The sequence below is a fragment of the Orcinus orca genome, chromosome 2 (genome assembly GCF_937001465.1).
Source record: "Orcinus orca chromosome 2, mOrcOrc1.1, whole genome shotgun sequence".
In the NCBI taxonomy this organism is placed as follows: Eukaryota; Metazoa; Chordata; class Mammalia; order Artiodactyla; family Delphinidae; genus Orcinus; species Orcinus orca.
In genome coordinates, this window is record NC_064560.1 from 84,484,931 (window position 1) to 84,503,279 (window position 18,349).

General features: G+C 44.4%; 1 protein-coding gene across 2 annotated transcripts in view; it reads left to right on the plus strand.

Annotated features, from left to right (window-relative positions):
• Window positions 1-12,414, plus strand: part of PTPN9 (protein tyrosine phosphatase non-receptor type 9) — an 80,067-nt gene extending 67,653 nt beyond the window's left edge. For both annotated transcript variants that reach the window (XM_004276328.4, XM_033440109.2), the window contains exons 9-13: window positions 1,752-1,818; window positions 7,444-7,522; window positions 8,730-8,880; window positions 9,302-9,509; window positions 10,534-12,414. In XM_004276328.4, the coding sequence (XP_004276376.1) occupies window positions 1,752-1,818; window positions 7,444-7,522; window positions 8,730-8,880; window positions 9,302-9,509; window positions 10,534-10,748 (720 nt within the window). In that variant the 3' untranslated portion in view covers window positions 10,749-12,414. The remainder of the gene's footprint in view (window positions 1-1,751; window positions 1,819-7,443; window positions 7,523-8,729; window positions 8,881-9,301; window positions 9,510-10,533) is intronic.
• Window positions 12,415-18,349: the final 5,935 nt, after the last annotated feature.

Below are 18,349 nucleotides of genomic sequence, written 5' to 3' on the forward strand. Positions count from 1 at the left end.
GAGCTGTAGTGCTACAAGTCCTAATGAACTCCTTTTTTGTAAATAACAGCTTTACTGAGATATAATCCACATACCATACAGTTCACTCATTAAAAGTGTACAAGTCATTGGTTTTTAATATATTCTCAGAGTCATGCAATTATCACCCCAATCAACTTTAGAACATTTTATCACCTAAAGAAGAAACTCGCCTTGGTAGTCACTCCCCATTTCCCCCAAACCCACCTACTTTTTGTCCACTCTTTTTGTCCATTGTGGACATTTCACATAGATAGAATCATACAATATATGGCCCTTTGTGTCTGGTTTCTCTCAGCGTGTTTTCAAGGTTCATACATGTTGTAGCATGTATCAGTATTTCACTCCTTTTTATTGCTAAATAATATTCCATTGTATGATATATACCACATTTTATTTACCCATTCATTAGTTGATAAACAATTGAATTGTTTCCATTTTTTGGCTATTATGAATGATGCTGCTGTGAATATTTGTTTATGAGGTTTTTTTGTTTACATCTGTGTCTTCATTTCCCTTGGGAGTGGAATTGCTGGGTCATATGGTAGCTCTGTGTTTAACCTTTTGAGGAAGTGCCAGACGGTTTTCCAAAGTGACTGCACCATTTTACATTACCACTAGCAATGTATGAGGGTTCCAATTTCTCTACATCTTTGCCAATATTTGTTATTATATTTTACCTGTAGCCATTCTAGTGAGTGTGAAGTGGTATATCTCAGTGTGGTTTTGATTTGCATTTCCCTGATGACTAATGATGTTGAGCAACTTTTCACGTTGCTCATTGGCCATTTATATATCATCTTGGAAAAATGGCTATTCTGATTCTTTGCCCATTTTAAAACTGAGTTGTCTTTTTACTATTTATTTGTGGGAGTTCTTTATATAGTCTAGATACAAATCCCTTATCAAATGTGTGCATTCTGTGGGTGGGTTTTTCACTTTCTTTTTTTCTTTTTTTAAATATTTATTTATTTATTTATTTTGGCTGCACTGGGTCTTAGTTGTGACATGCGGGATCTTTAGTTGCTGCATGCATATGGGATCTAGTTCCCTGACCAGGGATCGAACCCAGGCTCCCTGCATTGGGAGCGCAGAGTCTCAGCCACTGGACCACCTGGGAAATCCCCTGTTTTTTCACTTTCTTGATGGTGTCCTTTGAAGCACAAAAGTTTTCAGTTTTAGTGTAGTTCAATTTATCTGTTTTTTCTTTTGTTGCTTGTGCTTTTGGTGTCATATCTAAGGAGGCTTTGCCTAACCCAAGGTCACAAATATTTAATCCTATGTTTTCTTCTAAGAGTTTTATAGTTTTAGCTCTTACATTAGGTCTGTGATCCATTTGGAGTTAGGTTGTTTGTTTGTTTTTGTTTTTTGGGGGGTTTTTTTGGCCTCGCTGTGCGGCTTGCAGAACCTTAGTTCCATGACCAGGGAGTGAACACAGACCATAGCAGTGAAAGCACTGAGTCCTAACCACTGGACCGCCACGGAATTTCCTGAGTGAGTTTTTGTATATGATGTGAGGAAGGGGTAAGCTTCATTTTCTTCTGCATGTGGATATACACTTGTCCCAGTAACATTTGTGGAAGTGAGGTTTTGAATTGGTCCTTTCACTCCTTGTTTTCTGCGTGACAAAAAGAGAAAATTCATACCTTGAGTTTTATTTACTTAGTACATCATTTTCCTACCCAAATGGTATATCCCACACAGCTGCAACGATATTTCCTTTTTATCATTAGACAGATTACATCAATGCCAGTTTCATGGATGGCTACAAACAGAAGAATGCTTACATTGGGACACAAGGTAAGTAGTCTGCCCCTCACAAATTGGTTTTGTGTCATCTACCTGTGATTGTTGGCATCAGATGATAGCATAATTTTTAAAGGAAATGGTAGCTTGAGGTGATGTTGCAGCCACTAGATCCTGGCCTTTCATAAAGATTGAGGGTTATTGAGGAAGGCAGATGAGAGGTGTAGAGTTTCTGTACCAGATGTGCCTGGAAACTCACTGCATAGAGATAAACTAGAGATTTGAACACACAACATTACTACAAGTTTTTGGACTGTGTCTTAGTGTTGCCAACCCAAGGGAATGGGACATCAGAGTTCACTGGGCAGTGAGATGCTCTTTATGTCAAGTAGGACATAAAGGAATGGCAATGGAACTTCCCAGAGATTGAGTTCAGTCTATGAATGGGCGTTGCTGGCTTAAGAGGCTTTTGCTGGTCCCTGTACCATCACAGAGCACGCCAGCAGTCTCTGACATGGATAGTCTTTGCTAGGTCTGACAGTGAAGTATTGGGCGCTCTAGGAGGATTTCAGATGGAGCCTCTGTTAATATTCTTGTGGGCCCTAGTACTACTCCTGACCTGTTTTTTGCCATCTCAAGGAGAATACCAGGTTTTCTTCAAAGAGGGTGGTGAGAAATCACAACATAGGAGGACATGACAGGCCATCATATGGAATTAAGGCCCTTTGACCATTGTGGAATATGGCCAGCAAGAGATCTGGCGGATAGCTCCTTAACCAAGTGATCACACTTAATATCACCAATTATGGACAAATAGATATTATATGCCTCCTGTTGTGGTATAGTGAGAACTACACAACATAACCTGTGTTGTATGTTGCCAGTTTTTTGGGGTTTTTAAAATATATTTTTTAAAATTTTGGCTGCGTTGGGTCTTTGTTGCTGCGTGCAGGCTTTCTCTAGTTGCAGCTAGTGGGGGATACTCTTCGTTGTGGAGCACGGGCTCTACACGCGCGGGCTTTAGTTGTGGCATGTGGGCTCAGTAGCTGTGGCTCGTGGGCTGTAGAGCGCAGGCTCCATAGCTGTGGCGCCCGGGCTTAGTTGCTCCGCAGCATGTGGGATCTTCCTAGACCAGAGCTTGAATCCGTGTCCCCTGCATTAGCAGGCGGGTTCTTAACCACTGTGCCACCAGGGAAGTCCTGTTGCCAGTTTTTAAGTCTGAATCTAATAATGAGAGACAAACCTGACAAATCCAGATTGTGGAACATACTAGAGACCTGGGTTAGACTTTTCAAAGTTAATGCCATGGGGGAAAAAAAAAGACAGGGAACTGTTCTGGATTAAAGGAGACTAAAGAGACATTGATAACCAAAGGCAGTGTGTCATCCATACTTGCAAACTCAATTTGGAAAAAAATTTATTAAGGACAAACTATTGGGACAGTTGGAGACTGTGTATTAGATAATATTATTGTATTAATGTTTAATTGCTGCAGTGTGATAATGGTATTGTTCTACAGGAGAATGTTCTTGTTCTTCTAAATACGTGTTCAAGTATTTAGGAGTGAAATGTCATAATGTCTGAAACTTAAATAGTTCAGTAAAAGAGAAAATATGTGTTGTGTATATATAGAGAAGCAGGCTTTGCAAAACGATAGCCAAAAATGATAGCTTTCGAGCTAAAGAATGTATGAGTACGTTTTACCGTTCTTTCAACTTATTTTTTTTTTTTTGATTTATTTTTGGCTGTGTTGGGTCTTCGTTGCTGCGCACGGGCTTTCTCTAGTTGTGGCGAGCGAGGGCTACTCTTGGTGGTGGTGCGCAGGCTTCTCATGGCGGTGGCTTCTCTTGTTGTGGAGCATGGGCTCTAGGCGCGCAAGCTACAGTAGTTGGGGCGCGTGGGCTCAGTAGTTGTGGTGCACGGGCTTAGTTGCTCCAAGGCATGTGGGATCTTCCCAGACCAGGGATCGAACCCGTGTCCCTTGCATTGGCAGGCAGATTCTTAACCACTGTGCCACCAGGGAAGCCCCTCAACTTTTTGTAGGTTTCAGATTTTTCAAAATAGAAGTTGAGGGAGAAGAAAAGGGAAAAGGACCTTTGGATTCTTGGTATATTGTAATTGGTCTGATGGTCACAGATTTATTGTTTGTCCCTTAGGAGGGACTACTCTCTCCAACAAGTCCTTTCAAGACCCTAGGAACAAATAAGAGAACTATCAGGAAAGATTTTGGGCAGGTATAGATTAGGATGTGATCTGCCTGAGAGTAGGACTTTGTTGAGGAGGATGACCGTGGCATGGATGGGCTTATGGAGGGTAAGGATTGACTCTAAGGGTCTCAGAATGCTCCTCTCTCCAGGTTTAGAAGGCAAGGGCACTTCTTAGAGTTGCTAGTTCTGCAGAATCCAGGGATTGAATCCTTTAGGCTGGCTCTGAAGGCCCTGTGCAGGAGAAGAAGCTCATCCAGGAGTATGAGAAAGAGGATTTCTTGAGTTAAACACTGATCATCTTCAGAAGGCATCAGCACTCTGTTAGGACTGGAAAATGGGATCCTGTGATGTTGAGAAGGCTGGTTTGGTTTGTCTGGTTAACCTTCTTGGCTGTGTTCAGTATTCTGATTTTTATTCATAATATTTCTAATAATATCTGTCATTTATTGAAAGTATCTATTATATATTAGATATATAATCACCATCTAATTATTATAGACACTCTGCAAGGAAGGTTTATTAATCCACGAACAAACAAGCCCAAAGAGATTAGGTGACCTTGGGTCACACAGCTAGTAAGTGACACAGACAGGATTGGGCACATGTCTGTTTGATTCAAAAGTCCTTGCAAGCCAGGTTAGTGGATTGTTTCATCCATGTCAGCATAAACTGCTGACTTTATTTCTTCGCAGAAGTCTACTGTTAAAGAGCCTAACCTGGGAAGTGTAACTTTCCCTTCTAAATCTCTTTTATGCCTTTGAGGAAATTATGACCCTTCTCCATCTAGCCTTGAGTCTAAGTGGTATTATCAGGTGCTCTGATTGGCAACACCAATTTTGCCAGTGGTTTGAATGTGGAAAATAAAGTATATGAGAGCTGCTGTGATGCAGTATAGTGCGATGTGAACAAGGCTAAGAGTCAGAGGTGGGGAAAGGGTGTTTTTATTATCTTCTTGACATGCATGCTATGGTAATGCCATGTCCATTGTAGAAAATGAAGATGAAAATCACTCATAACCCAGAGACCCAGAGAAAATGTTAACATTTTGCAGCATCTCCTTCTAAACCTCATTCTGTGCATACAAATAGATATGGACATATAAACTATCTAACAAAATGGGCTTTTTCTGTACATTATCTCTTTTTTCTGTTGATGGTTGTCTTGTGGATACCTTTCCATAGCAAAAATACAAATCTTATAATATCACCTTTATGGACTGCTTAAATTTGGGGGTATGCCATAATTTAACATCCTCTCTTGTTAGACATTTAGCTTGTTTCCAAGACTTCACATGCTCCTGGGAGTGTCCACTTCTGCAAAGAGGGAATTCTAGTATCATAAAATGTTAGTGCTTCCTAAGAGACTTCAGCAAAAATTGTAGTGCAATTAGCAGATTTCCACGACAAAATCAGCCCTTGGTAGTGCCCTGCTTCCCTGAAAGCAAAGGAGAAAAAAGCACTGGGGAAGTACAAGGAATTATCCTCAGTTGTTACTCACTTGATTGAAAGGGAGTTATTGGCTCACAGGCATCTTCAACGTTCCTGCTGAGTGCCCAGCCCTGTACAGATTCTAACTCTAAAAGGAGTAGTTGATGACATAGCCCTTGCCCTCAGCACCATGTTTGCCTGAGATATGATTACTTCTCACAAAGTAAAATGACTGATGTAAGACCATATACATTAAATGGTTAAGATGTTTTGATCCAGATGTGCCATCAAGAGCTGAGATGAGAGGAAGCCCTACAAGGAATGTGGTGTTGGGGCTTCCCTGGTGGCGCAGTGGTTAAGAATCCGCCTGCCAACGCAGGGGACACGGGTTTGAGCCTGGTCCGGGAAGATCCCACATGCCGCGGAGCGGCTAAGCCTGTGAGCCACAGCTACTGAGCCATGCGCCACAACTACTGAAGCCCGCGTGCCTAGATCCCGTGCTCTGCAACAAGAGAAGCCACCGCAATGAGAAGCCCACGCACTGCAACGAAGAGTAGCCCCCACTTGCCACAACTAGAAGAAAGCCCACGTGCAGCAACGAAGACCCAACACAGCCATAAATAAATAATTTTTTTAAAAAAGGAATGTGGTGTTAAGAAAAAGCTTTAAGGAAGAGGCAGCACTTGAAAATGGGTAGAGTGTTGATCATTTTGCAGTGTATAGAAATATTGAAAAACATATAAATCCCTGTATGTTGTACACCGGGAACTAACGTAGTGTTGTAGGCCAATTATACTTCGAAAACAAACTCATAGAAAAAGAGATCATATTTATGGTTACCAGGGGTTGGGGGGAGGGGGAAATTGGATGAAGGCAGTCAGAAGGTACAAATTTATTGATATAATTAACACTGCTGTGTGTTATACATGAAAGCTGTTAAGAAGGTAGAACCTAAGAGTTCTCATCACAAGGAAAAAAGTTTTTTTTTTCCTTTTAAATTTTGTATTTATATGAGATGATGGATGTTCACTAAACTTACTGTGGTAATCATTTCATGATATAAATAAGTCAAATCATTATGCTCTCTATACCTTAAACTTACACAGTGCTGTTTGCCAATTATAGCTCAATAAAACCGGAAGAAAAAAAAACAGAAAATGGGTAGAAAGTCCAATGGCAATGGAGGTGAGAGAATGTGAACAAAGGAATAGAGGCAGAAGTGCCCTTGTGTGTCTATATTGTGATGAAGCAATTTTTTAGAAAGATTAAACTGGCAAGGGTATCCAGAATAGACTGGAAGAAAAATTCCTATTCAGAAAAGTAAACCAAGATGGTACTACAGGAACTCAGACAAAAGATGATATGGTCTTTGTGGCAGTGAATTTCAGCAGGAAGACCAGGATAGGGGCAAAAGGGTAAAAACCAAAAACATTCCAAAGGCAAAAAAAATCTAGGACTTGGTGTCTGTTTCTGGGAGATGAAAGAAATGGGTAAGTCAGAGTTGACTCCAACTTTTTGAGACTGAGTCATTTAAGAATGCCAGTACTGTTAACAGAGTTGAGAAAGTAGAGAGAGAAAGCTAATTTTGAAGGAGGAGACTGAATTGCAAACATGCGGGGTCTGAGGAGATGGATGAGGGGACATGGAAGGGAATGGTTTAGTAGGCAACTGGTGATTATAAGGCTTAGGTGAGGTGAAAGCAGCTAGAGACATGTGCACAGTTGACACGCTCAGTCTGGATGTGGTAGCTGAAGCCCTGTTGATGAGGCTCTAAGAGGATATGTAGCAATGCTTCTCAAACTGTAGCCTACCTACAGTTTTACCTGGGAATCTTGTTAAAATGCAGATTGTGCATTTCTAATACTCTCCCATACGATGCTGGTGCTGCTTGCCCAAGGACCACCCTGAATAGCAGGGATATAGTCAAAAAGGCGGGGAGCCAACGTATGTGCTTTGGATTTAGTAGTTGGGAAAAAACAGAAGAGCCTAAGAAGGAAAGAAGAGCTTCCCAGGGTCACGTTCCTTGTCTTCTACTTTCATTGTAGGCCCTTTGGAGAATACCTATCGTGATTTCTGGCTCATGGTATGGGAGCAAAAAGTCTTGGTGATTGTCATGACCACCCGGTGAGTTCATCCCTTTTCTACCCATTGCACTTCCCCCCCTCCCCCCGTCCCCAAGCATGGGTGATTCTAGAGGGGAGTTTAGCTCTTAGAAACAATGAGGATTAGGAAAGCCATGGCAAAGAGTTTGAGATGTCTTAGCTTTTTTCTTAGCTGACCCAGAGTTACCAGAGCCAGGGTATGGTGGAGATTGATAGATCTAACTTGTCAAAGCTTTAATCCATGGCTCTGGTGACCCTGTGCCAGTTACAGCCTATCCTGAGGTCCTGGCCTTAACTACTAGAGGAAGCATTGGGAAACATGGAGCAATTTACTTTTAGCCTGCTCCCTACTTCCAAAGGTCAGCCGTCTTCCTGGCTTCTGAATTACCAGTTCCCCTTAGTTCTCCCTTTCCCTGCTACTTTTGACCATTTTTCTTCTTGTTCGTATTTCCACCTGTAGGAGATCTTGAAAAAAAGAGATGTGAAACATAATAGGTCAGGCAGGAAGCCCTTGACGAAAGGAATATTTTTGAAATTTTGGTGTACGTATCTGCCAAAACTTTAGGAATTAATATTTCATGAGTATCTTCATTATCATTATGATAATTATAACCCATTTCAGATGAGGAGAAAAAAATTAATGAGAATGTTTGCTCAGGTCCCTTCCTCATGGCACTGTTACAAGCCACCTTTGATTTGGAGGGGAGGTAGTGGAAGAAGTACCACCTTGGAGTACTTTGGAGCCACTGAAGAGTAGTGAGGTGGACTTTAGGCCTTTACATAAACCTCCTGTTGGCATCCCAGGAACTGTGCCTTTCCCACTCGTCTGTCAGCCAAGGGCTCTCACTGGGGAAGAGAATGAACAGTAACTGAGATACAGGGCAGGGAGTTCGACCTGGCCCACCATATTTTCTCTACTGTCTTTCTTTGTACACCCAGTATTTATGCCAGATATGTGAGGAGTACCAAGAGGTATCAGGAAAGGGACCAAATGGATGTAGCTGGTGGTCAGTAAATGTCCACTGAATGAGTACATGCAGAAAATTTAGCTGTTGTTACATCTGTTTAGAATGAAGGTTTCCTTTTTCTGCCAAGAAGCAAGGGGATAGATTAGATAGAAGCAATGCAAGAGATGACATTTCTGCCTAAGGGTACAGCAGGTCATGGGTAGAGCAGAGTTGTTGCTGTGGAGAAGGATGGAAGGCTTATCTTTCTCTGTGTGTCTTCAGCTTTGAGGAGGGCGGCAGGAGAAAGTGTGGCCAATACTGGCCTTTAGAAAAAGACTCTCGGATCCGATTTGGCTTCCTCACAGTGACCAATCTAGGCGTGGAGAATATGAACCATTATAAGAAAACAACGCTAGAAATTCACAACACAGAGGTAAATTTTATTTTCTCACTCTTTTGAAGCTGGGGGAAAACCTTTACTGTAAAGAAAATCTCCAAAGGGAATAGGCAGGATTCCAGGGAGCTTATAAGTTACTTCCATTCTTCTGGAAACAGGATCAGGATATTCGACTCAGAGCCAGAATAGCCATATTGTCTCAACACAACAGTGGCATTACTTAGGAATGAAACTTTTTATAACGTAAGAAATCTGGATCATATAATATAGGAATTCTGCCCTCTCCAGACATTTAATCTTTCCTTTGCGTTCGTAGGGAAGCAATTGTGGAGAAAGTTGAGGGTGATAGGAACCTTGGTGATAGCAATTCCAGAGGGTTGAGAATCTGGAAAAGCCAAAGGTAGTCAGAGGCAAGGAGAAATGACCTCATTAACTTTTGCTTCTTTTTTCATCCAAGGAACGGCAGAAACGCCACGTGACCCACTTTCAGTTCCTGAGTTGGCCAGATTATGGTGTCCCGTCCTCGGCAGCTTCCCTTATTGATTTCTTGAGAGCCGTCAGGAACCAGCAAAGGCTGGCCGTCAGCAGCATGGGAGCACGCTCCAAAGGGCAGTGCCCTGAGCCACCCATTGTGGTCCATTGCAGTGCAGGCATTGGCAGGACAGGTAATGCACCTGATGCAGCTCTTGGAGCATCCAGAGGCACTAAGGGTGGGGGAGGAATAACAAAGCTCTTAGTTGCCAGAATGTGAGTATTTGATCCATTGGTGGTGAATTACCATGAAAAATTCCTCTTTAATGTCCTTTTAGTATCCCTAGTGTTAGGTGTACTGGCCAGAATATATACTTCACAAGCCAAGTCCTCTAGGGGTTTGATGCTTTATACATCCCATCAGCATGATTATCTTCTGATCCCATCACTGTCACCTGGGTGTCCCAGAGAGCTTCAGCTGGGCTGTTGCTTTCTTCCCATACCCTTCCCTGGGGAGCTTTCCACCCTGGACCGTGCTCTCCATTCTGGAACCAGTTAGCAGCTTTTGCCTTAAGGGGATGTACATTGCAGGGACTGTTGGCCTTCTAGTTCAGAGGTCCCTTTGGGAGAAAGGAAGAATAGGTTTGTGATAGGTCTCTGTGGAGAAGTTGTGGATTCTGAAAATTCGGGCCCAGGTGTGGGAGTGCTGTCTTTCTATCTGTCTGGGATTGAAGCAAGAAGTCCCTCTGGGGCTTCCCTGGTGGCGCAGTGGTTGAGAGTCCGCCTGCCGATGCAGGGGACACGAGTTCATGCCCCGGTCCGGGAGGATCCCACATGCCGTGGAGAGGCTGGGCCCGTGAGCCGTGGCCGCTGAGCCTGCGCGTCCGGAGCCTGTGCTCCGCAACGGGAGAGGCCACAACAGTGAGAGGCCTGCGTACTGCAAAAAAAAAAAAAAAGAAGTCCCTCTGTCACCTTCCCACCTACTCTTCCTATTACCCCCATATATGTCCTGAGAGACAAGAGGCCTTCTCATTTCTCTGGCCTTCAACACTCCCTGTGACCTCCTCCTTGATCCCTTTCAGGCCTAAGGCCAACTGGCCTCCTGCCATGAGGCACCTTGCCATTGAATTCATTCATCCAATCCTGCCTGGGTTATTTGGTAGAGGGAGGGAAAGAGGAGAGGTAGATCAGGTATGACCACTTCCTTCCTTCCTTCAGGTACCTTCTGTTCATTGGACATCTGCCTGGCACAGCTGGAGGAGCTTGGCACCCTAAATGTGTTCCAGACGGTGTCCCGCATGAGGACCCAGAGGGCCTTCAGCATCCAGACCCCTGAGCAGTACTATTTCTGCTACAAGGCAATCCTGGAGTTTGCAGAGAGGGAGGGCATGGTGCCCTCCAGCCACAACCTCCTGGCCATGGAGGGTCAGTAACTGTCCCACGAGCCTCCTATCTGCTGCCCAGACTTCCTTAAACTACCCTGGACACCGCTGAGCCTATAGGTTGCCATCAGTTACACTGAAGCCATGGACCAACCTCTTTCTCGTGTCTCCCGGCGCACGCGTGCACGCAAGGCAGCCTTTCCCTTTGGCTAGATAGATGTGGTGAAATTGCCACTAGAAAGGGCCAGCAGCAATGTGTTCTTAATTCCTAGCACCTGCTATCGAACTGTGCCTTATTAAAACCAAATTGTGGCTATCGATTTTTGCCAGGGGCCCCAAGGTAAGTGGGGAAGGAACCTCCCTCCCCCCTTCCCCAATGCCATTCTCCTTCTCAAGGTCTCTTTCCATTCCTTCCCTTTGCTAGGATTTCATGGGGAGGTTTGGTGAGCATCCACCTCCTTCCCAGAGAGCTTGACCAAGTTACATATTCTAGAGAACGTCCTGAGTGCCAAGCACGTTTATACCTAGGGCGTGTATTCCAGTCTTTTCTGTCATTCTCTGTGTGTGCGTGTGTGTATGTGCACTTATGTGTATGAGTCCATACGTACGTGTGTATATAATATATACTGTATGTGATAATATGGTCGTATTCTATAAATACATATACACAGAGATACTCCTTTGTAGAAGTTCCTGGGGCTTCTTGTTGCAGTTCAGGACTCCTCGCTTTTTGGATCCTACTGTTTATCCTGGACGAGCTGGGGTTGGGGATCATGTTGCCTGTTGTCAGACCGCAGAGTGGTGGAAGAGGACACACACACATCCACTCTCCATGCTCCTGCCACAGGCCCTCATCCTTATATAATGACTTATCTCTCTCCAGGATGCTGCCTTTGGAGCCAAGAATACTGGTTTGTGGTGACACTGGTTTAATTCAGCATGGATTGCCCTTATCTAATGGTTTTTCCTCAGTTTACTTTGCCAATTTTGGGAATAGACCGCCACTGTGATTCCAGACCCTCTCTCCCCTCTCCCTATCCCTTGAGGATTGGGATCTGGGCAGAGATGAATTCACTGAGCAGCCAGAGCCAAAAGCAATCGGTACGAAGTCTTAGAAGGAGAGAGAGGGAGCCCACGTGTGAGAGAGAAGAAACTACATACCATGAGACTCCCTCCCTGAGAGAATGAGCTGGGGCCCCTTTTTCTTTTGCTAGAATGTTCTTTTTCTTATGCAGCTTGGCCCTGTCCACTCATATGCCCATCTCTTTCTTGCCTCTAGCCTGCCAGACCCTGGAGCTCAAGCTGGGTGGGTTCTGTGTCAATCAAAAGCTTAACCCCTGTCTGGGTGAAGCAGTCGCCTGCAATCACTGTTTTCCCCCTATTCATTCAACCTGTCCCTGTCTGCTCCCGGCCTACCTAGCCTGATATGCCAGGGATGGAATCAAGACTCCCAGCATTCCACATTCCCAAGAAAATCCCAGGAACCCCTAAAACTTCTTCCCCTATCACAGATGAGGTTGGCAGCTGATCAGACCTCAATAATTTTATACTGTAATAAGCTTTTTGAATGTATATATTCTTATTTTTACAATCTTTTCATTTTGTATTTAACGTCAATGGACTGAGTCAGATTCAGAAAATAATTGTAATGTTCATATTCGATATCTTACAGCGATACAGTTTTGTATTTACATATAAATATACCGACATGATCAAATCCTTTTAGCTTCATCAATTTAGTAGCAGTCTGGGGCTGGGAAGGTGAGGAGGGGCTCCAAGAGCTGGTCTGGGAGGGATGGGGAGGCAGGGAGGAACCCAAGGCCTCATAGCCTTTCAGTTCTGAGAGCTGCCTATCTTGCCCAAGGCCATGGCCCAGCTCTGGGCAGACAAAGGGAACCAGCACCAGTTGACTGCTTGCCAAGTGCCAATCGCTGTGTTTGGTGCTTTTCCCCCCCATTACCTCATTTAAACCTCACAACAATCCAGTGAGATGTTACTCTCCCTTCCTTCTGTTTCTGTGTAGATGAGAAAGGTAAGGTACAGAGGGTTACAGTGAAGGTAAGGTTTAGCAGGTCCAGCTCTAGAACTGGAGCTCAGGCTGGTCTGCTTACAAAGCTTTGGCCTCTTTACTGCATTGCTATCTCAAAGATCGAGATAGTGTTTTCTCTTTGGAAATGAGTTTTTTTAATGTTCTATTCAAGGTATAGACAGTTCTTAAGTTCCAGGTAGTTGATCTTGACTAGATCTGTATGTAATAGACAAGAAGGGTTTCTGACAGAGTTGGTGACTGATTCTCCCAGGTAGGACCTCCTGGTACAGGTCCTCAAGTCTGCAGGGTACCAGAGGGGTCATTCTCCCAGGGAAACCCCATACATTTGGTTACACTGGTACCTTTGTGGGAAGATCTTGAGTCATTTGCATCTCTCTCTCAGAGTAGAACCAGAAGCTTTGTCCACGTAGGACCACTCCCCACGCTGTGTAGCTCCTCCCTGTTGGCCAGTGACACCTGTGCAGTTGGAGCAGTTCTGGCATGGGGTGATCTTAATAAAAGTGACAGCAGCTGACATTTACTGGTTGCTTAACTCTGTTCCAGGTACTGTTCAAAGTGCTTTCTCGGTATTATCTCATTCACCCTCAAACCAAACTTTTGAGGTAGGTATTATTTCCTGAGGCACAGGAAAATTAATTTGCCACAGCAAGAACTTGGACCGTCTGACTCAGAGCTCTAAGGATCCATCTCCTGATCTTCTAACAAAATATTCTTGAGTTTCTTACCTTAATCAAGAGCTGACGTATAGTGCAAAAATTAAGCCAGACCTTTCTTTGGATGTTCCCTTGGGGACAAGCAAGCATAATAGGTAAACAGATACATGAAATCTGGGAAATCAGAGAGGTTAGGGGTTTGGGGAAGTATGTAGGAAACAAGATTAATGATAAAAGATTTGGAGGAGGTGGCCTTGAACTGTCATTTATTTGAAGAGACTGTAGCCCAACTGCTGTTAAATTCAGAAGTTATGCATGAGTTCTTCATTGCACATCTAAGGATTGGTGAGGTTATCACTTGCGAGGGCTCCATACAAATGCAGTTTCCTGGGTCCTGCCCAATAGGTGGTTGAGTGAGCGGCAGGATGAGCCAGGTTTTTGAACCATTGTTTTAGTCCATGCCCCTGACTCTAAGGAAGGTTAGCGAATTGATGTCTCCTAAATCTGAGAGAAAGAGATTAATAGCTTCCCCCCCACTGCTGTAGTCTGCTTGTAGCCTTTACCCTTGGGAAGATAATTAATACTCAGTGTGCGCCTACCTGTGTTGGGTGTTAAAGGAGATAAAGGGGAAGAGAGAGAAGGAGCCCTGAATCTGTCCAGGAAGTCAAGGCTGTCACATAGGAGATTTGGTGAACAAAGCAAGAGAACCCACAATGAAATGCTGGATTGCACAGTTGAGAGCGTAAGATGAAGGAAGTGTTCAGGGGAGAGAGAATATTGTGGGTAACTCAGGCTTCTGCTTCTGATTTGACTATTTTTTCACTTAATTTACTCCCTCTAGGCTTAGTCCCTTCATTCTGCCCATCCCTGTTAGCTAGGATGGGACTCCTGAGGTGAAGGGTACCCTCACATCCTCAGCCTGGGAGGTTCACCATTGTCAATCTCCATGTCACAGTGTGCAGGCGAATGACAGAATGCGACTGGTTCTTGGGAGGCTGGACTGTTTAGCATCATATCTTGAGGAAGATGGGACTCCTGCCCTTATGGTCTTCCCATCTCTAGAGACAACCAGACACATATGGAAACTCTCATAAATCAGACACCTGCAGGTAGGTGGGTCAGGAGGTATGGCCAGGTAGAAAAGCCTTCTTAGAGTGACTGAGCTCTTTGGTAGTTTTGAGATCTCACCACTCAACTCAAGCCAGGTCCTAGCTTTTGTAAAAGAATGTGCTCTATTAGATGATCCTACTGCAGGCCCTTCAACTCTGAGGGTCTAGTTCTTTGCTGGACGGTGCAGATGTCTATAGAGGAACTATCAGACCCTTCTCTGGTTGGGTCAGCTCCCACTTGAAATCCCCAGTTTTAGCTTGTTTTCAAAGTCTCCTCTTTCAAGGTGCAGCCACCTCCGTATTCCCTCAGTTCCCTTCCCACTTGGCCCCCAACTTGGTAAGCAGCAAGTCTCCCCTATAATCCCCAGGCCATCCCATAGACCTTTAAGGTTTCTACGCTGTTACATGTGGGGCAGACAGAATGACTCAGAGCGGAGGAATGAGCTAATCAAGCTACCAGAGCTCCCAACCGAGGTCTTAGGTTTGTCTCCAGCCTGGGTTACTACCAAGATTACTACCCCCAGACCATCATTAGCTAACCAAGGACAGGAGCTAAAAGCTCCACCAGTTTGGGAACTGTATTTCCTCTTGGGAGATATTCACCCTATAGTTAACCATCACACAAACAGTTGTGAATATCAAGTGTTTTGGACTGCACTGCTCTTAACTGACCACAGAGAAGACTGGGTCTTTTCCACAGATAGAAATCTAGCACTCAGAAACCTGTTGCAGTGTTTAGCCTTCCTTCACCCCTCACCATAGCTTTCACAAAATCCTTCTTTTTCTTTAAGCTAAATCTGGCGTTCTGCAGTCTTAAATGCTCTCATTTTTTTCTGGCTAAGGCCAACATGGACATAACTAACTAAACCGGAAACCTAGAGTGTTGGATGGAGATGGGGAGCAGTGATCCCTTTTTGACAACTTAGGGTAATATGTTCCTGACATGGAAATATGTTCCTGATACAGTTTTTAGGACTAAGATGAAGGTGAAAGTAGGAAAGCAAGACAGTGAGTTGTGTAGAGAAGGTAGTCAAAAAAGGCACAGCGCCGTCTTCCCCACTCTAGGCTCACTTCTTTCTACCCCTCCCCCTGCATCAGCACCTGGTTACTTCTCTAAGCTAATATAATTATCTTAGCCTCAAGACTGGCCAGATGCACAGCTGAGTCTAGGTCACCCACTATATCTTGTGAAGTCTGTTTTACCTCCTTGACCTTTAATGAATACCTATTCTGTGGCCAGCAGCCAGTGGACGTATGGAGTACGATGTACAGAGCAGATGCTGGGCTGGAGATATCAGTTGGGGACTTAGTTTAGATAGAAGCTAGGAGCCTTGGAAGTGGGTGAGAACAAAGAGGAATGAAGAGAGCAAGAAGACAGGAGAGACCCTTGGGAGCCACCAATATTTAGGGGAGGATGGAGGAAGAAAAACCTGGGAAAGATTCTGATTAATAGGCAGAGGTAACCAAGGTCAAGACTAGGCTGTGTTCTCACAGACTGGTGAGAGGTGGGGAGTAGCTGGGATGAATGAACAGGATTAATAAATGGAGGTTCACTAGTGATCTTGGGGCAGGGGCTGACAAGGAGGAGGCATGAGTGGGAGGTGAAGGGATAGAGACTGCAGTGCTTGGGGTTCGCTTCAACCAAAGCAAGGCCCACCTTTATCTCTTACGTGTTAGACCTCTGAATGAGATTTCATTTGAACAAAGGAACCTGCTGCCTTAAAAAAAAATCAAACAACTGATATGCAGAATAAAACACTTTGAAAGCATAAAGCTGGGTAAACTGGGAACATATTGTTACATCTGTTTTCTAGATTTGGGCTGAAGTGACCTAGAGGGGTAAATAACGCTAGGTGAGAGCAAAACATTTCAAGGCAGTGAATAGCAGTCTTAAAATCCAATAAAAAAATTCCAAGCCTCCACTCACCTAGAAATCAGAAATATGGCATATGTACAACTTATAAACCAGTTGGTTGCCAGACAAATGCAGTTTCTAATTTACAGAGTGGAATTTTGGGGTTCTTTAAGCCTGTCCTGGTCTCTCAAACTGGAACACCAGGGACTTTGCATTTGAAAGACCAGGAGAAGAGAGAGTGTCGACAAGATAAAGGAAGAAAGGGTCCTACAACATTTGAGTGCTAGGCATACTTTATTTTTAATCTCACAACAACCCACTGCAGTAGGTATTCTTAGTTTACAGATAAGGGAATTGAAAAGATAAATGACTTGCCAAAGACATCCAGCTAGGAAGTGGCTAAACTGGGATTCTGACCAATAGCTTGAGCTTTTCCCCTTAAACGTATAGATGCCCCTCACCTGGATATTCCCAAACTGGCAATGGTCTTCTTTAGCTGGCAGAGTTTCTGTCATCAGGGCACTGGCACTGACATCTTTTTGGCAGAGCCACTGAGGTGCAGGCCCTAAATATCTCTCAATCACCACCCACCATAAGCACCCTAAAGAACTGTGAGGGTGTGTGTGTGTGATGCCTAGGAGGTAGGGTGTCAGAAGGTGTGATAGTTTTGAGTATATGTGGTTGTGAGTTGAGGATGCATGTATGTGACTGGGAGACAAATTGCTTCTTAGAGGATAATTTTTTTGGAAAGGGCCAGAAATCATTTAAAACTACCTGGGTACAAACTGCTCTCGGAGTCAGGGAGGGAAAGCGTGTGGAGCAAGAGGGGAAGCTGTTTTTCTCCAGAAGTCCCAACTTGGATCATGGATCTTAATGTGTATAGAGACAGCATGTGGTGGAATGGAAAAAGCTCAGGCAGACTCGCCTTGGCAACTTGGCTTGGGCAAGTCACTCTACTACTCTGAGCCTCAGTTTGCTCAACTACAAATACGATAATCCCTAACTCACACAAAAGAGGACTCCTGGGAATCAGAACCTGGCTTCCCCACGTGACTTCTCCAAGGAAGGCCTTCACCCAGATCTATTCACTCTTTTGTCCTCACTGATAGGGTGGGGGAGAGGTGGAGTGGATGCAACCTTCAGTGAAGCTGGAAGGCCAATGTCTCCAAATCAAATTCTTAATTTCCCAGAGTCTGGGAGTGGCTGTGCTACGCAGGCATCAATGTACTGAGTCAGAAACCATCACTGGACGCCTTCTGAGGGACTTTCTTGCCTGACCGCTGGGGGCACTGGGGGTTCAGAGGTGAATTAGATGGAGTTGCTTCCCTCGAGGAGCTCAGTCTAGGGAGCATTCAAGAGGGGGTTTCCATCAGCGTGGTGCACTTAGGAGGGTCAGAAGTGTCAGCGAAGTCTGGTTCTCTGAGGAGTAACGGTTCTGGTTGCAAATGCTCCATAAGTAACTTCCTTCAGCGTATACCCCCTGCAGTCCAGGCTCACAGTCAGATGCTTGGGCCTTTGGCCTCCACAGAAGTTCAGAGCCTCACTGGGTGTATTAAAGCGCACTTTTATCATCACATGTGATCTTCATAACAGGGTAAGGACTGCCATGTTAACTTGTACAGGACAGGAGGCTGAACCACAGGTAATAAGAAGACTAAGTGTAAACTAGTCAGCTTCCAGACTAATGTTCTTTCTGCTCTACCCACTCTGCCTCATCTTACATTCACACAGTATCTGTTATGCCTTCATTTAGGGCAGAACCTCTTAGGAAATAGAGCACAAATCTGAGATAGGGCTCCAGACATCAGAAGGTGTCTGTTCTGATATAGAAAAACTTGGTCTTCCCTCTAGGGAGCCCCCAGTCTGAGAATGAACCTCAACTTCCATGGCCCTGCCAGGTGCTGGGCCTCCCACTGAACACACACTCTTTACCTCCTGGTGTTTCCCCCTTTACACCCTTCAGTGATTCCACCAACCAAGTTGCC